This window comes from Cyprinodon tularosa, unplaced genomic scaffold (assembly GCF_016077235.1).
Source record: "Cyprinodon tularosa strain WSP-4 unplaced genomic scaffold, ASM1607723v1 ctg283, whole genome shotgun sequence".
Lineage (NCBI taxonomy): Eukaryota > Metazoa > Chordata > Actinopteri > Cyprinodontiformes > Cyprinodontidae > Cyprinodon > Cyprinodon tularosa.
Window position 1 is genome coordinate 609,839 of NW_024038989.1, and position 17,386 is coordinate 627,224.

At 40.2% G+C, this 17,386-nt stretch overlaps 1 protein-coding gene across 11 annotated transcripts in view; it reads left to right on the plus strand.

The window, feature by feature from the left end:
- The window catches only part of ctnnd1 (catenin (cadherin-associated protein), delta 1), a 39,008-nt gene that overhangs the window by 12,046 nt on the left and 9,576 nt on the right, over positions 1-17,386 (plus strand). For 7 of the 11 annotated variants that reach the window (XM_038290562.1, XM_038290563.1, XM_038290557.1 and 4 more), the window contains exons 2-13: positions 3,744-3,891; positions 5,894-5,968; positions 6,298-6,420; positions 9,010-9,287; positions 9,436-9,526; positions 9,713-9,903; positions 9,992-10,241; positions 10,988-11,059; positions 11,425-11,575; positions 13,087-13,291; positions 16,557-16,674; positions 16,920-17,076. In XM_038290562.1, the coding sequence (XP_038146490.1) occupies positions 3,751-3,891; positions 5,894-5,968; positions 6,298-6,420; positions 9,010-9,287; positions 9,436-9,526; positions 9,713-9,903; positions 9,992-10,241; positions 10,988-11,059; positions 11,425-11,575; positions 13,087-13,291; positions 16,557-16,674; positions 16,920-17,076 (1,852 nt within the window). In that variant the 5' untranslated portion in view covers positions 3,744-3,750. The remainder of the gene's footprint in view (positions 1-3,743; positions 3,892-5,893; positions 5,969-6,297; positions 6,421-9,009; positions 9,288-9,435; positions 9,527-9,712; positions 9,904-9,991; positions 10,242-10,987; positions 11,060-11,424; positions 11,576-13,086; positions 13,292-16,556; positions 16,675-16,919; positions 17,077-17,386) is intronic. The other 4 variants (XM_038290566.1, XM_038290569.1, XM_038290567.1 and 1 more) reach the window with 1 other exon arrangement.

Below are 17,386 nucleotides of genomic sequence, written 5' to 3' on the forward strand. Positions count from 1 at the left end.
GAGACAGCACATGGTTCCTGTATCCAGGTTTTATGTTTAGGAGAAGAATTCAGAGACATGAGAGCAGCGTAAGGCAGGAGCCATGGACTCCTTTTGTGGGACGGCTCCAAACAGCTGAGACAGGATATAACACGCTAAATCGTGCTCTGGAATGTATGACAATGCTGCTACAAGAGTGTTTTTCTTGCAGCTCCAATTCGCCTTCGATCACAAATATCCTTTTGTTTTTGTTTTCTTTTGTTATTTACTATTTATAAATGGAAGGAGGTTGTTCTCCTCTGACATCTTCAGAAGCTGCCGCTCCCCTGTTGGGAGTATTTGAATATAAGATAAATGTTAGGAACATGTATACACACTTGCCATTTTATTTAGTGTCCCTGACCCACATACACATGTTCAGATAGGAACACACACTCACACTGGCGTACATCCACCTCACCGATACTGGAGTCTTTGTTCCTTTGGACGGTTTCCTATACGCGGCCAGAGGAGGTTTTAGAACCATGAGTCAGTGAACTTTGAATCAGAAAATGATTTTTGCCCTCTTTTGGAGATGAGCCATGCTCATGTCATCCTTTTATTAGTCTGTGCTGAAGTAATGCTCTTTCAGATTCCTCTGGCCTCCTACGCTGGCCTCCCTTCTGAGGGTGACGGTGTTCCTGCTCTGGGCCGGACTGGCCTCTAATTTAGGTTTATTCCATCTGGGGTGCGTCTTCTGTTTTTCTTTTTTTTTTTTAAGTCCACATTTCTTTAATAGAAGAAAACTACTTATTTTGCTTTTTTCCTAAGCAACCATGTCTTTTTTTTTTTTTTTCCAAATATTTTCTTTGTGGCTACATGGTAAACTGAGTGCATATGGCATGATTGATTGCCCCTATTACTCGTACAGTAATGTAGCTCAGTGGGTTGCTGTAAAACGCTGTATCATGTCTCATTTAGTTTTAAAATATTGTGTGTCAGGAAGTCCAAAAAAGGGTTGGGGAGCAGAGACAAAGAAGCTGACAAAATCTCCCAACCTTTAGAGGACAGTCTGAAAGATCAGCTTCATTCAGTAATATCTGGATCCTGAGAGGCTCATTTTTAACCACAGTTATGGTTGCAGAGTATTGGAGATTTTTTTTTTTTCTTGCAGTCATTCAAAACACTAAAAGTAATATCTCTCTGTATTTGTTGACTGGATGCAGCTTAATTTTCCACACCAAACTCAACTTATTAAATTCTTTGTTTTGCTTTAAGAGGCTCAGAAAACTTTCTCTTTCTGTGGGTTTGGCTGTTTTGACACAGATTAAAGTTTAAATCTAGAGATGCACCAGCCATTCAGGATTAACCAGCTGGTTGGACACTTAAAACACGTATATATTTTTCACAGTTATGAAGGCAATCCTCTGTGGGTGTACAATAGGGGTGGGTATTGCCAAAGAAGTCACAATTCGATTCGAATCACGATTCACAGGCCACGATGCGATTCTATCACGATGCATCACGATACTTGAATTATTGCGATGCATTGCAATATTTTCTCCTCCATGTTTTGTTTTTGAATGACTCGGCACAGTATCCCACGGCCGGAAATGCTTGTGACACAAGGCAGCGTGCGTCAACACTAGGGGTGTAAATCACACCCATCATGGCGATTCGATTCAGTATCGATTTCCTGACCCAACGATTCGATTATTTTCGATACTCAAGAATACACCACGATTCGATTCGATTCGATTAATCGGTTGTTATTTTTTTTTATAATTTTTTTTTTTTTTTACACCTTACAGGCTAAACAAAGTTTCAAGTTTGAAATAAATCAATGAAAGCTGTAATATCATTATGCATTTTCTTTAGAAACAACAGCAAATAACGGAAGTAGAAAAGTTGCATCAAAAAATACTGCAAAAATACTGCACAATATCAGTGTAATGAGTTCAATGCAATACATTGGCTCTAGAGAAACTGTCCAACATATTTTTTTAGAATGTAATAAATATACTCAGGAAAGAGAGATGTTGCGTAGAGAGTTAGACAGGAATAAAAATAAACTAGATATAAGGAAATTGTTTCAAAGGTAATCTGGGGATGTAGTTTTTGGTAGTATTTTTAATTTTCTAAGAAGAATGGGTATTTTAGGGAGAATATAATAGTTTGTCTGGTCCATACTCCATTCTGGAAGGTGGCTGTAATGCACCTATAAGTTGTTTGCCAACCGCCATTAAAAAAAAGAAGAAGAAGAAGGCTCCAGTGTCGACGTCACCGCCCCCTTGAGAGACGCTCCGCTGCTCCTCTCCCAGATTGTAGCTGATTGCAAACAGTGCACCAGACAGGAGGCCAGCTTGTTTTGTTTTTATGACCGAAATTGCGGAAAACAACTCGTGAAGTTTGACCCGCTAGATGAGCGAGGTGCGCGAGAACGCTGGGACCCTTTTTCCAGCTGAATCTCCGCTCTTTTTGCCCCATTGTCCCTCCGTCGTCGGACTAAACTCGCCCCCACTTCCTCATCGCCTCGGCCGTATCTAGACCCACAGCGTGTAGCCCAGACCACGCTTCAATACTGAGCATAATTTAAAAATATCTGTGTGAAGCTTGCTGCAACAAACTGCTGTAAGAGTATAACCAGGAAGCGAGGTAGGAGGGCAAAATAGGTTTAGCGCCACCGCAGCACGGGAGGGAGAATTACGCCCAGGAGCAAATGGATAAAAATAGACCGGAGAAAAAAAAAAAAACATGAATCGATTATCTTGCGGACGTGTCGATGCATCGGATCGTCTGCTTTTGGATCGATGCATCGATACAAAACGATTATTATTTACACCCCTAGTCAACACATTTGCAGCGACATCTACTGGACTGGAAGTGGTATTGCACTTGTTTTTGGCTGATGTTCGCCAACCATTCATGCAATTTTATTTATTCATTTTTTAAAATTAATAATCGATTCTTGGCATCAAGAATCGATGCAGTAGATCACGAAAATTAGAATCACGATGCATCATCATCACGATTATTTTGCACACCCCTAGTGTACAATGAGCTTTTGGAGAAAAGATGAGTACATCTTCACCATCATTGATAGATTCCAGTAACTTTAAACCACTGATCTAGAGTTTACTCATGGTAAAACAATTTCAACATGTTGTTTTTTTAAGTTTATGTTTAGTTTTCTTGTCACTGTAATACTGATTCTTATTTAAAAAGTTAAAAAACTCACATCCCGTCTGGCTGCTCTCACATTTTTTCTCCTTTTGGCATCCTTGCTATTTTAAGGTGAAAGTGCTAACAAGCTCCACATGCTGCTGCTGAAAAGTGATGCTTTTCCCTCCTCTCCTTCTTCTCACCTTCTAATTTTAAGCCTGCTAAGCAGTAGGTGAAGAGAGGATGTAATGTGACAGGAAACTTTCTTCCATGAATCCTTTGCTGATCCTGAACCAGCCTTGAATTGTTTTAGGTTCATTCTGTTAGAGATCTCTGTTTGCCATTTTATAAAAAAAAAACAAACAAAAAAAAACATTTTAATTTTTTATTTCTCTGCTTTATTTTCCTGCTGCTTTCTAATTGCTCAGTGTAAACTTGATTATCACCTCTCTACTGTTGAGATCCCCTGTTGCAGGCTGCGTCAGAGCTCTGCTCCTTTAATCCGTGTCTCTGCTTTGGTGATTTTCTGTCTGTTCTCTGATTAAACCCTGGTGTTGGATTAATCTGTCTCTCTGCCCTGTGGTGACGGTCTTGTCCTGTCCTGTCCTGTGCTCTGCTCTCAGTGTGTGAATGGAGCAGTGTGCGAGTACAGCCTCCCTGCTGGCCTCCGTCCGGGAGCAGGAGAGGCAGTTTGAGATGCTGAGTCGAGCTCTGGAGGAGGAGCGGAGGTCGTGTGCCGGCACCTTGCCCCGCCCCCTCCCCAACATGCAGGTAATGCCGCCCCAACCACCGCCCCTACTACCAGCACTACCCTCATTCTCATTTTCCATCCAAACGATCCTCGGATTCTTCCCTTTTGATCCGAAGCAATAATCATCATCATCATCACCTTCACTTGCTGGATGGCAGCAGACCGTACGATGGGCAAAAGCAGAAATGACTCCAAAGTCTTCAGCTGATTTAGTTAACACTGTCTAATAAAGTCTGTCTTAATAAGGTGATGTTAACCTCTGTTGTTGCTGCTTACCATCTGTATGTCATTCAACAACAAGCTTCTTCTCATGGCTGCCGCCTCCAGCTGTCAGGAGTCACCCTGTCCTGACATGTCCATGCATGCAGAGCTTTGTCTCACTTTAAGTTAGGTTTGTTAACAGTACTGGTTTACGTTTGTTTCCCTTACATGTTATCTTCCTTACTGGAATAGGTTTGGAGAAGGGAGAGTTACCCTTGATTAGGTAACAGCCAACAGAAAATCCCGTCTGAAGTATGTCACAGTTTTTCTTATCAGTCACTTGGTGAGTCGGCTATTTGGTTCCAAGTACGGCCGCCATGTAGACGCTCCTTATTCTTTCACTTTCTTATTGAAGCTATTGGTGTAGAGGAACAGATTGACACACTTCTTCACCCTCAGGGAACCTTTTAAGCAATCATCTATTTACCTTAACCTTACTGTAGGCGCGCCTTTATTGGAAGATGAATCAGTTTCAGGTAATTTAGTCACTATGTGCCGTCTTTAACCCAGAATGCTAAACAGTGAGAGTGTGCAGGTCAGAAAGGTTGTGTTGCCCCCATCTTTGCTCTGTGTTTACATTGCCTGAAGGCTTCAGCATGCCTCTGCTACTCTCCAAAGGCAACGCAACACAATATCAGTCTATACTGACATGAATCCACGTGTCTGCATCTGCCCACCTTTTTCTCTTCTACCCGTCTGGCCTAATCTGAACTGAATTGTGTGTGTGTGTGTGCTGGTAATCTGACGATAGCTCGTGATTGTTTTCAGCCAACAGCGGCTTATTTCTGTCCTGTTTCTCACTTTATCTGATTAAGAATCTCGTTTTTAAATGGTTATAAGCACATTGTTCATGATCTGTGTTTCATTACTAACCAATTCTCCATTTATCATCTGTTCGTTGTCGCATATTTATTCATATACTTTGGATGATCAGTGTACTGCAAAAGCATATCTCTTTCATTTTCCTTCTCCTTTCAACTACAGTCTTCAGTGTTTTTATTGCCATTTTATGTAGCGTAAACTCGATAGAGGGTCAATAAAACTTTGGATCGGGGCAAAGTTTTATATTCAAAGAAAAACAGCAGCAGCAAACAGACAGCAGGGCTCCAAGGGAAGAGTTTAGGTATAAGTTTATTCATTTGTTAGAGTGGCCTAGTTAAAGCCCAGACCTGTTACCAATTCAATTCAAAAATGCATTTGATATTTAAACATCCAAAGCTGGTCAGTGTGTCAGCTGTAACTGCCTATAAAGGCAGTTCATTACCCATGATGGCTAAAAAAAATGGATAACGGTCAGTTTCTAATTTTCTTTGTTAAACCACACATACAGCTTTATTTTGCTTTGACCTTGAAAATCCCATTAAAGATCCCTTTGTGGTTGTAAAGTAACTAAATTCTATCTTTGGGCTCAAGATTTTGTACCTTCTTGACTGTAGAAACCGTAACTATTTTATCTTGACTTTCATGTGTTTTCAAACATAGTGTTTGTTTAGGTTCTTCTGGTAATGGCATCAGTGTAATGCAGGAGATGAGGAAGTACGTCTCACAACTGTATTTACTTTAAGCAGCAGCTATGTTTGAATTATATTCAGCTTCACTGAGCTACTGTGGCTGACGTCCAAATGTAGTCACTTCTTTCACTTTCAAATCTTCCTTGTTTTTCTGGATAAGAAAGGCTAGCTGCTCAGTAGCTACCAGCATGAAGCCGTGTTTGCCTAATTCAGCTGTTTCATTTGCTGATGTACCTTTTTGTTTTAACAGAACGGCCGCATTCCTTGTGATGCAGACCTAGAAAGGCTGACGCTGAACGAGGGTTACATTAACGGGACGCATCATGTAAGAATCTCTGCCTGATTCTTTTTTGTTGATTAATGACTTCATTGTCAGAGAGTGATGACTTACAGAAAATATAAGTACGTTCTGCAGAATTTAGATATTCTCTCTGGTTCTTAACTAACCAAACAGTGGAGAAAATAATTATCTGTTCGAAACTGCATGTATTGCTCTAACCCTCATTAATAAAAGGCTTCATTTTTGATCTTCAGGCAATAAAATAAGCTGGTATATTAAAAACAAGATCATATCTTCCCTTTGTTCTCCTATAGCTTGAAACATAAGGACTAAATGTAACTTTAATGTCAAACTTTGTGCACATGTGCATGCAGTTCAGGATGGACCCTGGTCAAATGATGCAGGAGACGTTCACAGTGGAGGAACCTCAGGAGTTGCCCCCGGTGATCTCCGTGGAGACGGGGGATGATGGGACCACAAGGCGCACAGAAACCACAGTAAGGAGAAGACGGAACAGCCGTGATTTGTTGGTTGAATCAGATCAGTGATGGTAAAAGAGCAGTTTTATAAAGTGTTGAACAATGTGAACTAGAGATGTCCCGATCCAGGTTTTTGCACTTCCGATCCGATACCGATACTGGCCGATACCAGCCTATCCGAGCATGTATTTAAGTTTAAGTTAAAGTATTTAGCCTTAGTTGTAAGACTCATGTTGAAAAGGGTTTTAGTACTCTTGATAACATCTAGCCAGCTAAATTAGGTGAGATTGAATAAAACACAATGCTTGGTAACAACAAACTTACCTGTTTATTAAGAGATAAACACAAACTGGACAAAATTATGAATAGCAATCTGAAATTGCACAGTGAACAGTAAAACCGTAAACAGTTAAAGGTGCAAGTATTACTGTAAGTTTTAATAAAAATGCAAATCAGGGAAACACTGGCGCAAAATATTGAAATGGATCGTTTCAATCAGCGAAACTGGAAAATAAAAAAAAAACTGGATCGGCATTTTACATGCTTTGCCGATACGCATTTTTTTGCCAATATCGGCGTCCCGATCCGATCCGTGGATCGGACAAGCCTAATGTGAACAACCCCTTATAGAAAAAAATGGCGTAGATTAAACAGACAGCCTGGTAGTTTGAAGCCCATTTTTCTGTTACCATTGTCCTGATGAAAATGACACATTTTAAGACTGGAATAGGAAATCAGATGAAAAGGAAAATATTAATACAAAAATATGACTAAATGCTAAGTTTGTTTGATACATTAAAGGTTATTTTAAAAATGCCTTCTCTAATTGCTTTTTTAAATTTATTTAGATCTACCTGTATATCATTCAGTTTTTTTTCAGGTGCAGCTATATTTCTACAGGCTTTTATATAACGTTGAAATGATTTTGAGGTTTAGTATTCCACTAAGAAAAGCAAAGAGATCTGACTTTAAGCTAAATCTTTCATGGTGGCTGTACACCGTCTTGTAAAAGCATCCATTCCTTTCCAGTTTTCTCATATTGCCAAACAGCTATATTGAAAGTTTCTGATGATTTTTGATAGATTAACACCAGCTATGTGATAACTATTAGCGAGGAAAGAAAAAAATTGTTACAGACCCATTCAAAACCGTTTGTTGTGCTCTGAGTCCATGTTAATTTTTTTCTGAAATGACTTGGTTCAAACTTTAACAATCACCTTCTTTCAGAAGTCCCCTAATTAGTGACTAATTTTACCTGCATGTCAATTAACCATGGAGCACAGCTGGCAGCTCAGGGAGAACACTGTGGGGAATTTTAAAATTGGATAAGGTTATAGAACAATTTCCCAGGCTTTGGCCTCACAGAGCACTGTTCATTATCAAAAAAGCGAGAAAGCAAATCTACTAAACTGTGGCTAACAGTACAAGTTAACAAGCATTACATGGAGAGAATTAGTAGCTTGAGAGGAGCTGCAGCGATCCCCCCCGATCTCCAAAACAAAATTTGTGGTTGAAAACCAGCACTGCACACACCACCTCCCTGGTGAAACATGGTGGCAGCAGCATCATGATAAGGGGATGCTTTTCATCAGCAGAGGTGGTGATACTGGTCAGAGTAAATGGAGAGAAGAATGGCATTAAATGCAGGGTGAGGAAAACACTTGGTAAAGCTTTTAGAGAGGTAATGCTCAGCCTGTAGCAGCTTCATCTAGTTAAGTGTTTTTCAGCCTTGGTCTAAAAGGGACACTTCCCGGCATGTCTGGAATGTTCCCCAACTTTCAGACACCTGATATCAATTGATAGCAGATTAACAAGTTTGGCTGAATTGCAATTATCTGAATCAGGTGTACTCATGCAGGGAAACATGTTAAACATGCAGGGCAGTGTACCTTGAGGACCATGGTTGAAAAACCCTTATCTAGTTAGTGCAACTCTAAGTAGAAGCAGACTGATATATTGGCCTGCAGATATTTATCGCCGATTTTTGCCTTTTCCTTAATGTCAGTCCATACCTGCGTTCAGCAGCCATAGCATAAAGGCAAAGTTGAACGCAAGCATTGCCACTCCGTGGCTATCCTTCATTTTATTTAAATTAGAACCTGTATAATGGGGCGTGCAGGCAGCTTAGTGGTTAGCGCACACCACCCATGTATGGAGGCCTTAGTCCTCGATGTGGTCGACCAGGGTTCAAGTCCGACCTGTTGTCCTTTGCCGCATGTCTCTCCTCCTCTTTCATACCCCCTTTCCTGTCAGCCTACTGTTGAAAAAATGAGGCACTAGTGCTGCAAAAACTAAAAAAAAAAAAACTCAAAAAAAAATAAAGAAAGAAGACTTGAACAGATTTGTCATTTTGTTTACACAAGTGTAAAACCAAAAAAATTTCATTTGGAACAGCTATCATTAGGTCTTTTTTTCCATCGTGTCAGTGGAAGAAGAAAAAGCAATATTGGCCTAAAGAATCGGCCCGTCAAAAAGTCTGAAGCACCTATCCGGGATCGGTTGTACTAATCGACATCAGTCTTAAAAAGACCTCAAGCCCTAAGCTTTGGTTTGTTCTTGTAATTCGATCATTAATAATTTACGCTCCTTCACCTTTCCCCTTTCTAGGTGAAAAAGGTAGTGAAGACCACCACTACACGCACAGTCATCCCATCTGTGTCAGACACTTTGTCTGTGGATGGCGGTTCGGTTGTCGGGGGATACACCCCACCCATGATGTATAGGCAGGGCCAAGGAATGGCGGTCCCCATGGAGTATCCCACCCACACTGTGCCCCGCAACTACCACTACGGACCAGCAGGGGGCTATGATGAATACATGGGAGGACCTCCGTCTGAGGCATATGCAAGCCTCAGCAGGGGGGCCCGGATGGATGATCAGTACAGGTGAGCTGCTTCTACTTCAGTCTGGAAGGCTGTCGGATATTTAGGAAATTAATGGATGCAATCTTTACATTTTGTATTTAGTGTATTCAAATGGTTAAACAGATCTATTTTGACTCTAACCCCTCCTCCTTTTCTTTGTCCTGATCAGACCGGTCCATCCAGATGGTTACAGAACTCTGGATCCGAACTACAGAGCCCCCAGCAGGAGCCAGTTAGACCCATATGCTGCCCAACCGCAAGTATGTTCAACAATGAATGCATCGTTTGCCTTGGGGCATGTTTAAACAGAATCTCACTGGCAGGTTCCACCTGTTACATGAACTCTGATGCTTTTCTAGCTAGCTAGCTTCTGTATGTCAAAGTTGAAAAAAAAACACTGAGATGCTGCAGCTGTTTTACATTATCCCATCCCTGTCTGCTCACAGGTTGGGCGGATGGGAAGTGCAATGGAGCTATCCTCCATTCCTCGCTTTATCCCAGATCCATACGGTCTGGAAGATGATCAGCGCAGCATCGGCTACGATGAGCCGGACTACGGCATGGGACATCCAATGCACTATGGCACTGTGCCCCGCAACCATGGCTATGCACACGGCCCCCTGCCACGCAGGACTGGGTGAGTATGTTAGAAGTCTTTTTAGTCTGAAGCAGCACAGAGAGGTTTTCTTCAGGTTCATCTCTCACACCTTTTTCTTCCTCTGCAGGAGTTATGAAGGTGCTTTAGATGGAGATCTGGGTGGTGCTGGAGACTTTTACTATAGCAGAGGAGCGCCGCTGGCCCAGGGCGAGAGGGGGAGTGTGGCTTCGCTGGACACTCTAAGGAAAGGACCTCCCCCCGGTGGATGGCGTAAGCCAGAGCTGCCAGAGGTCATTGCCATGCTAAACTACAGACTGGACCCTGTCAGGAGCAACGCAGCAGCATACCTGCAGCATCTCACCTTTAAGAACGACGCAGTAAGACTTTTTCTTTAATTTCTTCTATTCATTTAGAATCTTTGAGGTGCTGCCTGCAGCTGGCTTTTATGTTTCATTATTATTGTTTGTTTTAAGGTAGATACTTCCTCAGGATGGGTTAGAGTTAAAGGGGAACATCTAGAATATGGATCAGCTGATCTATCTGATCAGAACTAAAAAGAAACACTGCTGTGCTTTTAAGAGAGACTGCTTTGTCATTTAAAGGTCATTTAAAGGTTTAATTCCAGTCACTGAATTATTATTTCAGCTTTATATATTCAAGCAAAGAATCATGTGAAACATGCCGTATGCCTTGGAGGACTGTAGTTGTCCCCATCGGCTGTTTTATGTTTACAGTTAGAAATGCTGAATTAAAACTTTGTGAACAATTTCTGATCTTAAGTTTTGTAACCCTTTAATCTGCTAGTGTTGAGGTTTGCTGATTTTGTTTTCTCTTCATCAGCCAGAACAGAAGATCTAATCATGTTAACCGCAGTAGACAAACATCATGCTAATACTCAAAGAACTAACCTGGAATCTTATGAACGTGTGGCAAAATCCACAAAGCAACAGTGTTAGTGGGAACTAATGGAAAAAATGCAATTTTTCCCGATAAAGATTAGACAATTCCTGTCACTAACTTTTAATGTAATAGAACTAAATAAATTATTGGATGATCATTCTGGTGGAAGGAGATGAACCCCACCATTCAAACACTGAGTAATGTGAGTCCTTCTGATTTGCAGGTGAAGTCTGATGTCCGTCGTCTGAAAGGCATTCCTGCCCTGGTCTCTATGCTCGACAACCCAAACAGAGAGGTCCGTTTGGCATTTCCTGAATGGTTTATGATTTCTGCCTGACCTGAGAGGAGCTAGAATTGATGCCTTAAAGGAACCTGACTCTGTTAGATTTTACTTTTCAAAACTGAATGTGACAAAATTGTCATAATATCTTAGGTAATTTTTTGGAGGTTTAAAACAAAGAAGAGGGATCTGTATGTTAAATTGGGAACATGTGAATTTTTTTTTTGGACTTTGTCACAAAGTTCTGCTCATGTTCCAGTGAAAAGCACTGTGATACAACATATTGTTTAATTCATAAGAGCATATCTCTGTCACCACGTTCTTAATGTGAAGGGAATTAATCTCCACTGAGTCCTAAGGTCTTCCTGGGTCTGTCACAGGTTCACTACGCCGCATGTGGAGCACTAAAGAACATTTCTTTTGGCAAAGATGCCGACAATAAAATTGCCATCAAGAACTGCGATGGGGTTCCTGCACTGATCCGGCTGCTGAGGAAGACGCGCGATCACGAGCTCACAGACATCATCACAGGTTGGACTCATAACCTTAAACAACCAAACATCTGGGTCATGATTTCATTTATTCATGTTTAAAGCTTCTTCTGCGATGGACTGGCCACCCGTCTTGGGTGTAACCCACCTCTTGCCGTAGACAGCTGGAGATAGGCACCAGCACCCCTCGCGACCCTGCATGGGATAAGGGTGACAGAGAATGGATGGATGTTCAAAGCTTCTTTAGCTTTAGATATGCCAGACTAATTATGGAAGGTGTAAGGCAACTGGCCAGATTCTCTCCCTTTAAGATTTGAGTCTGGTTCAGCGCTTTTACTGAATACAACAGCTTCAAAACCTTTTAGCAGTAAATGCTTGTCAAGAGCATCAAATCCTTTGTGTTGTTGTTACATCCTCCTTGCTGCGTTAATAAAGTCTGGATGGATAAAAAGGACTCAGAATTAGTGGCAGCAGCTTTTCCATAAATCTTCTCAAAACAGAAGCAGCTTTTCTGCCTTTACTGTTTTCTCTTTCACAGCTGATGCAGAAACTTTGATAGTTTTTCCTTTGATACTGAGTGAAAAGTGATTTGGGCACAGCAGCCAGATGTGCTGGATGCTTAAAGGAACCTTCCACCACTTTAGTTCCATAGGTGACAAAGGTCATTTAACAGAAAACCTGCTAACTATAATCTAGACAGATTAGCAAAAACACCAAATGGATTATGCAAATATAAAAAACACTCCTTAAAAAAATATTGTCATTCCTGCTGGCTGTTTTTTTTTTTTTTTTTCTTCGTTTCTTCTTCTGTTTAGGGTTTTTTTAAATGCTGGTCTTAATGTAGAAACAGTCAGCGAACAATAGCTGCATGTAGAGTTTGGCTTCCTGTTTATATTGGCTGCTTACAGCATAGCAGTAACATTAGGAAGTAGATGGTCTTTAGAAAAGCTACTTAGCAGAAATTTGTTAGATTAAAGGGATATTAAATATGCTGCCACATAACAAATTAGAAATATACACATTGGAAAGACTATCTAGAAATAAGTAAAAATGTCTTAAATTAAGTGTATTTACCCTTAATTTGAGTAGGTAAATAAGATAGTTTACCAATGGAAGGAGTAATTTTACTCTTAAAATAAGATAATTAGATAATATGCACCTTAAATAAGGCAATGCAATTGTGTTTTCTTATTTTAAGTGTAAATTATCTTGTTCCATTGGCAAAATCTCTCTTTTACCTCCTCAATCTGAGAACAAATGCACTTGTTTTAAGAAAAAATGACTTATCTAGATTTCTATTTTTTCCAATGCACTATTATGAAAATGAAACAATGAGAAAGTCTATCATTACTGTTATTGTATATTAAATGCAAGTATATAATATTTCATATAATGTAGGATAACAAATGAGAAGCAGCTGTGACTCTTTCCTTCAGCTTTCAAATAATAACTGTTATTTTTCACCATCTTTAAAATAACACCTTAACACTAGACTCTGGCCTGTTATTGACGACATTAATCAATTAGTTTTGTTGTTTTTATCCTCCAAAGGAACTCTTTGGAATCTGTCATCCCAGGATTCTGTGAAGATGGAGATTGTGGACCACGCCATACACGCGCTCTCTGACGAGGTCATGGTTACCCATTCTGGCTGGGTGCGGGGAAGCAACGGCGCTGCTGGAGGCGGCGGGGAAAACGGCAAGCCCAGACATCTGGAGTGGGAGATTGCTCTTACTAATACGGCGGGCTGTCTGAGGTACGGAGGAAGGAAAGCAAGGAATGCAGGCAGCTTTAAAGAGCTGATCAAAGCTGCTGCTAATGGAGGGAAGGACTGATCTTTTCAGGAAAACAACAGGAAAGGAGTTCAGTTAAATAAACTAATAGAGGGAGAGGGAGAGAGAGTAGACTGATCAGGTTAACGGAGCAGAAGAACAGGATTTGCATATTGAGGAGGAGAGGATTATGTTTGGAATGCAAAGGTTGCTCTGTTTGTATTGATTTGATTTAACCATTCAGTGCTACCCTAGGCTACATAAACATAGCATTAGATTTATTATGTGCCAAGTTTACTGATTTCCTGTAACATTTGATCTAACGGTTAATTTATAGGAGCTGATTTAACAGACAAATACAATGCAGCTTATTTCAGATATAAAAAAACCTAAAAAGTGTGCCTTTATATCCGGCTTCCTATTCTCTAATAGCCATAAATGAAACGCTAAGCATTTCACCCTAAATTCACCATCACCACCATAAAGAACAGAGGGGGCACCATCATTAGCCTAAAATTAGCCTTCCGGAGGCTGCAAAAAACTGGAGAATGAAGAGGTGCAACATCCAGCAGGTCAGTGACTCTAAACATGCCGTGATGGTTACAAGCTCAGATCACAGTGATGTTCCCCATTGATTCTGACTGAGCTGGAGCTAATTCATCAAGAGCAGTAGGCAGGATAATTTGGTCTCTAGATGAAGAGAGGCTGTCGAATAATGCTCTCCTAAGTATTAACTAAGCAGAGACGTGTCAAAATGTGCTTGAAAAACTATAATGGGTAGCAGATTATTCCAGGTCATAAACCTGGATGATATCGACACAAACTCTTATAAATAAATATTTCTTAATTTCAGTCATTATGAAATATTTTCAATATCAAATGAAACAAAATAAGAACCTGATAAAGAGGACCAAGAAATCCCATCACAGATGTCCGTGCAAATTTATTACAAATATTCTGCCATGTCTATAAAACTCTTCTAATATAACAATTTTGAAGTACTTAGTTTAAGAAATAAAACTCCTAAAACCCGGATTCTCAGTCAGTTACAAATACTGTAATCAGAATTAAATGTATATTTAGATATGGAAAATGACATATGACCTTATATTAAATTGTCCAGGTCATCATCTGGGACTACTTTGTGTTGCTCTGTGTATTAAAAAAAACTCCAACAGAGGCTGAAGACGATCATCCTGCTTTTAAATCTCAGAAAAGGTCTGCCATGACATCCTAAATAAACCAGGAGAGCAAGAAGAAAGGAATTCCAATTATTACAGCAATGAGCAGAGAACAGTGGGGCATTGACTTCTACACTGTAAACAGCATCTGTAGTGCAGTGGTTGTTATCTGTGGTTTCTCCTCAACCATCAGGTTAATTGGTGCTCTGCAGGGGAAAAGCATTTGTATATAACTTTATCTGCATCACTTTAAAAGTCTGGTTTTGAGGAAACCTTCTGCTAAACGTCAAATAAGATCATGATGTTGAGCTGTGACCAACAGCGCGATGCTTCACAATGAATGAGAGGTTTTACACAAGGCGCTGAGTTTAGAGATTCTGGTTTTGTTATAAGAATAAATCTGAGAAGTTATGCTTTAATCTGTGCAACCTTTTTGTTGTTTTTTTGTGGAAAATGTTTGTTTCAAAGATTACGGTACTGTTGATGATTAACTGTTGGTTTGCTGCTGAGTTTATGAGTATCAAGCATTTCAAACTGGCTGTCATTTTGAGTTTATGAGCAATATGGTTTTACGGTCTGCAAACAGGAGATGGCAGCAAGTTTTTACCAATCACTTACTCTAGCATAGAGTGTCTAAGAAGTAAGGGTTCTGATGAACAATAAATGTTCCAAATTTAACTATCATAAAACCTGTAAACCATTTCTGCATTTTGTTTCAAACCAAATGGAAAACAAATCTCTAACTTTACAACCAGTGACTCTTTAAGGTGAAACCCGTCCGTCTGTAGTTTTAATGAACTTCCCAGCCTCTACATAGACCAGGAGCCCCCAGAGCTGAAGGGAGTGTGTCCTTGTGTCGTATGAGAAGGCGTGGCTGTCTCTGGGAAATACGAGCGGAGTACTAAAGGCCAGCACTGAATGGCTGCAGTTTCTCCTTTATCCTTTATATTCACTTATTACCCCCAATCAGGGTTAAATTCCATCTCTGCGTAAGAATAAGCCAGAGATCCAGGGATGTAACTGGATCTTCTCAGATTGTGCTGTCTTTTTGAAGCTGTTTAATTCAACCACCTCCGTGGAGCATGTTGACACATCCCTCAGGGTTCCAGCGGGTCCTTAAAAAGTCTTAAAAGGCATTGAATTTTCAAAATAAAACTAAGGCCTTAATTGGTATTAAAATGTCTTAAATCAGTCTATCGTAGGTCTTAATTTTTAAAACATAAATAGGATAATTAAATTCCAAATTATTTTTGTAATCTAAATACGTTAAAATTGACAATTTTTTTAAATAAAAAAATAATAATGGCTCACTATTATTGGTTCCGTCCCGATAGCGGGACCAATAAAAGCGTTGTTGTTGCCGGGACATTTGGGAGATGCGCCATTAACTTTTTGTCTGGAAAATATGAGCAAGTGTAAATGTAATGAAAATTGGCTCCAGCCAAGAGTTTTCTTCATGGCTAAAACCAGGGAACATACATGAGGCACAGCGGATTTTGAGGCACACAAAGCCTCAAAATCAAGTTACCGAGAAACAGCCGGTATTTCTCAGTTTTGTTCCACCCTTGTCTCTGCAACTCCTCCACTTATCACCAAATCAAACATACGAAGAAAACGATACAAAGAAAAATAACTGCAAATAAAACTTAGCACTGGGTATGTTGTGGCTTTAAAACTGATTTGTTTTGTTCCCTGCTAAAACAAAGTTTGTGAATTCAGTTAAATATTTGTTAAAATATATCTGTCATTTGTGTGTTTTTAGCTTTCTTCCTGTATAGGAAGTTTTTCAAAATTTGAATCATTAGTGCTGTGGTTTATGTTAAAATAAACCTTTGGGTTAAGTTGTTGCAAGCGGGTTTTTCTTGTGTTTCTTGTGAATTTGGTCTTAAATTTTTTATTTCAAGTGGCATTAAACAGTCTTGAATTTAACGTGCATTATGCTGTAGGAACCCTGATCACTGTATTTGCTGCTACCTGAATGCTGTGACTTAAACTGGCTTCTTCTCAGCTCGTAACTACTCGTCCATGTGGTGACCAGTCTCTGCTTTCCTTTTCTTTTCCTTTGAAGAAACGTGAGTTCAGAAAGAAGTGAGGCGAGGAGGAAGCTGAGAGAGTGCAATGGATTGGTGGATTCCGTGATGCACATCGTCCAGTCCCAGATCGATTTTAAAGATGTGAACAATAAGGTGTGGAAGGCTGTTTACTGCTGTTTTAAATTACATTTATTTGTTCTTAGTTGAAAGCAGCTCTTTTATATATATTCTTTGGAGGAATTAAAATCTTAACCAAATGTAATATGTGATGGGATACTAATGAAGGACTTATGCATTTTAAATAAAATAATAATAGCATGTTACTGAATTTTACTCATTTCTCTTTCCTTTTTTTTTTTCCTTCCCCACACCCCGTTTTCTCCTCTTCATCACCGCAGTTGATCGAGAACTGTGTGTGTCTGCTGAGGAACCTGTCCTATCATGTGCACAGCGAAATCCCAGGCGCCGATCGCTACAAGGAAACCCCACCCATCAACCAGGGCCCCGCCTCCTCAAGTCAGAAGGGTGGCTGCTTCAGCTCCCGCAAGGGCAAAGGTCGGTGTGGCAGAGCAGGATGGAGCCATGTGGTGTGTTTGTTCATTCGGTTTCAGGAGCGTTTAGGGCGATTTTAGTTATAGTGCTCTCTGACTCCACTGAAACCTAAACATACACACACACACCTAAACAAATAAAACCACTCGATGCCTCAGGAATGTTAACTATCTCCACTCAGAACTCTGTTGGCTTTTCACACAGAGTATTGATCTGTTTTACCTGCAGGTTTGTGACAAGACTGATAGTATTGCTCAGACTCGAGGCAGGACTTGGATTGTATGTGTTAGTCTTGGCTAAATTTATTCATGAA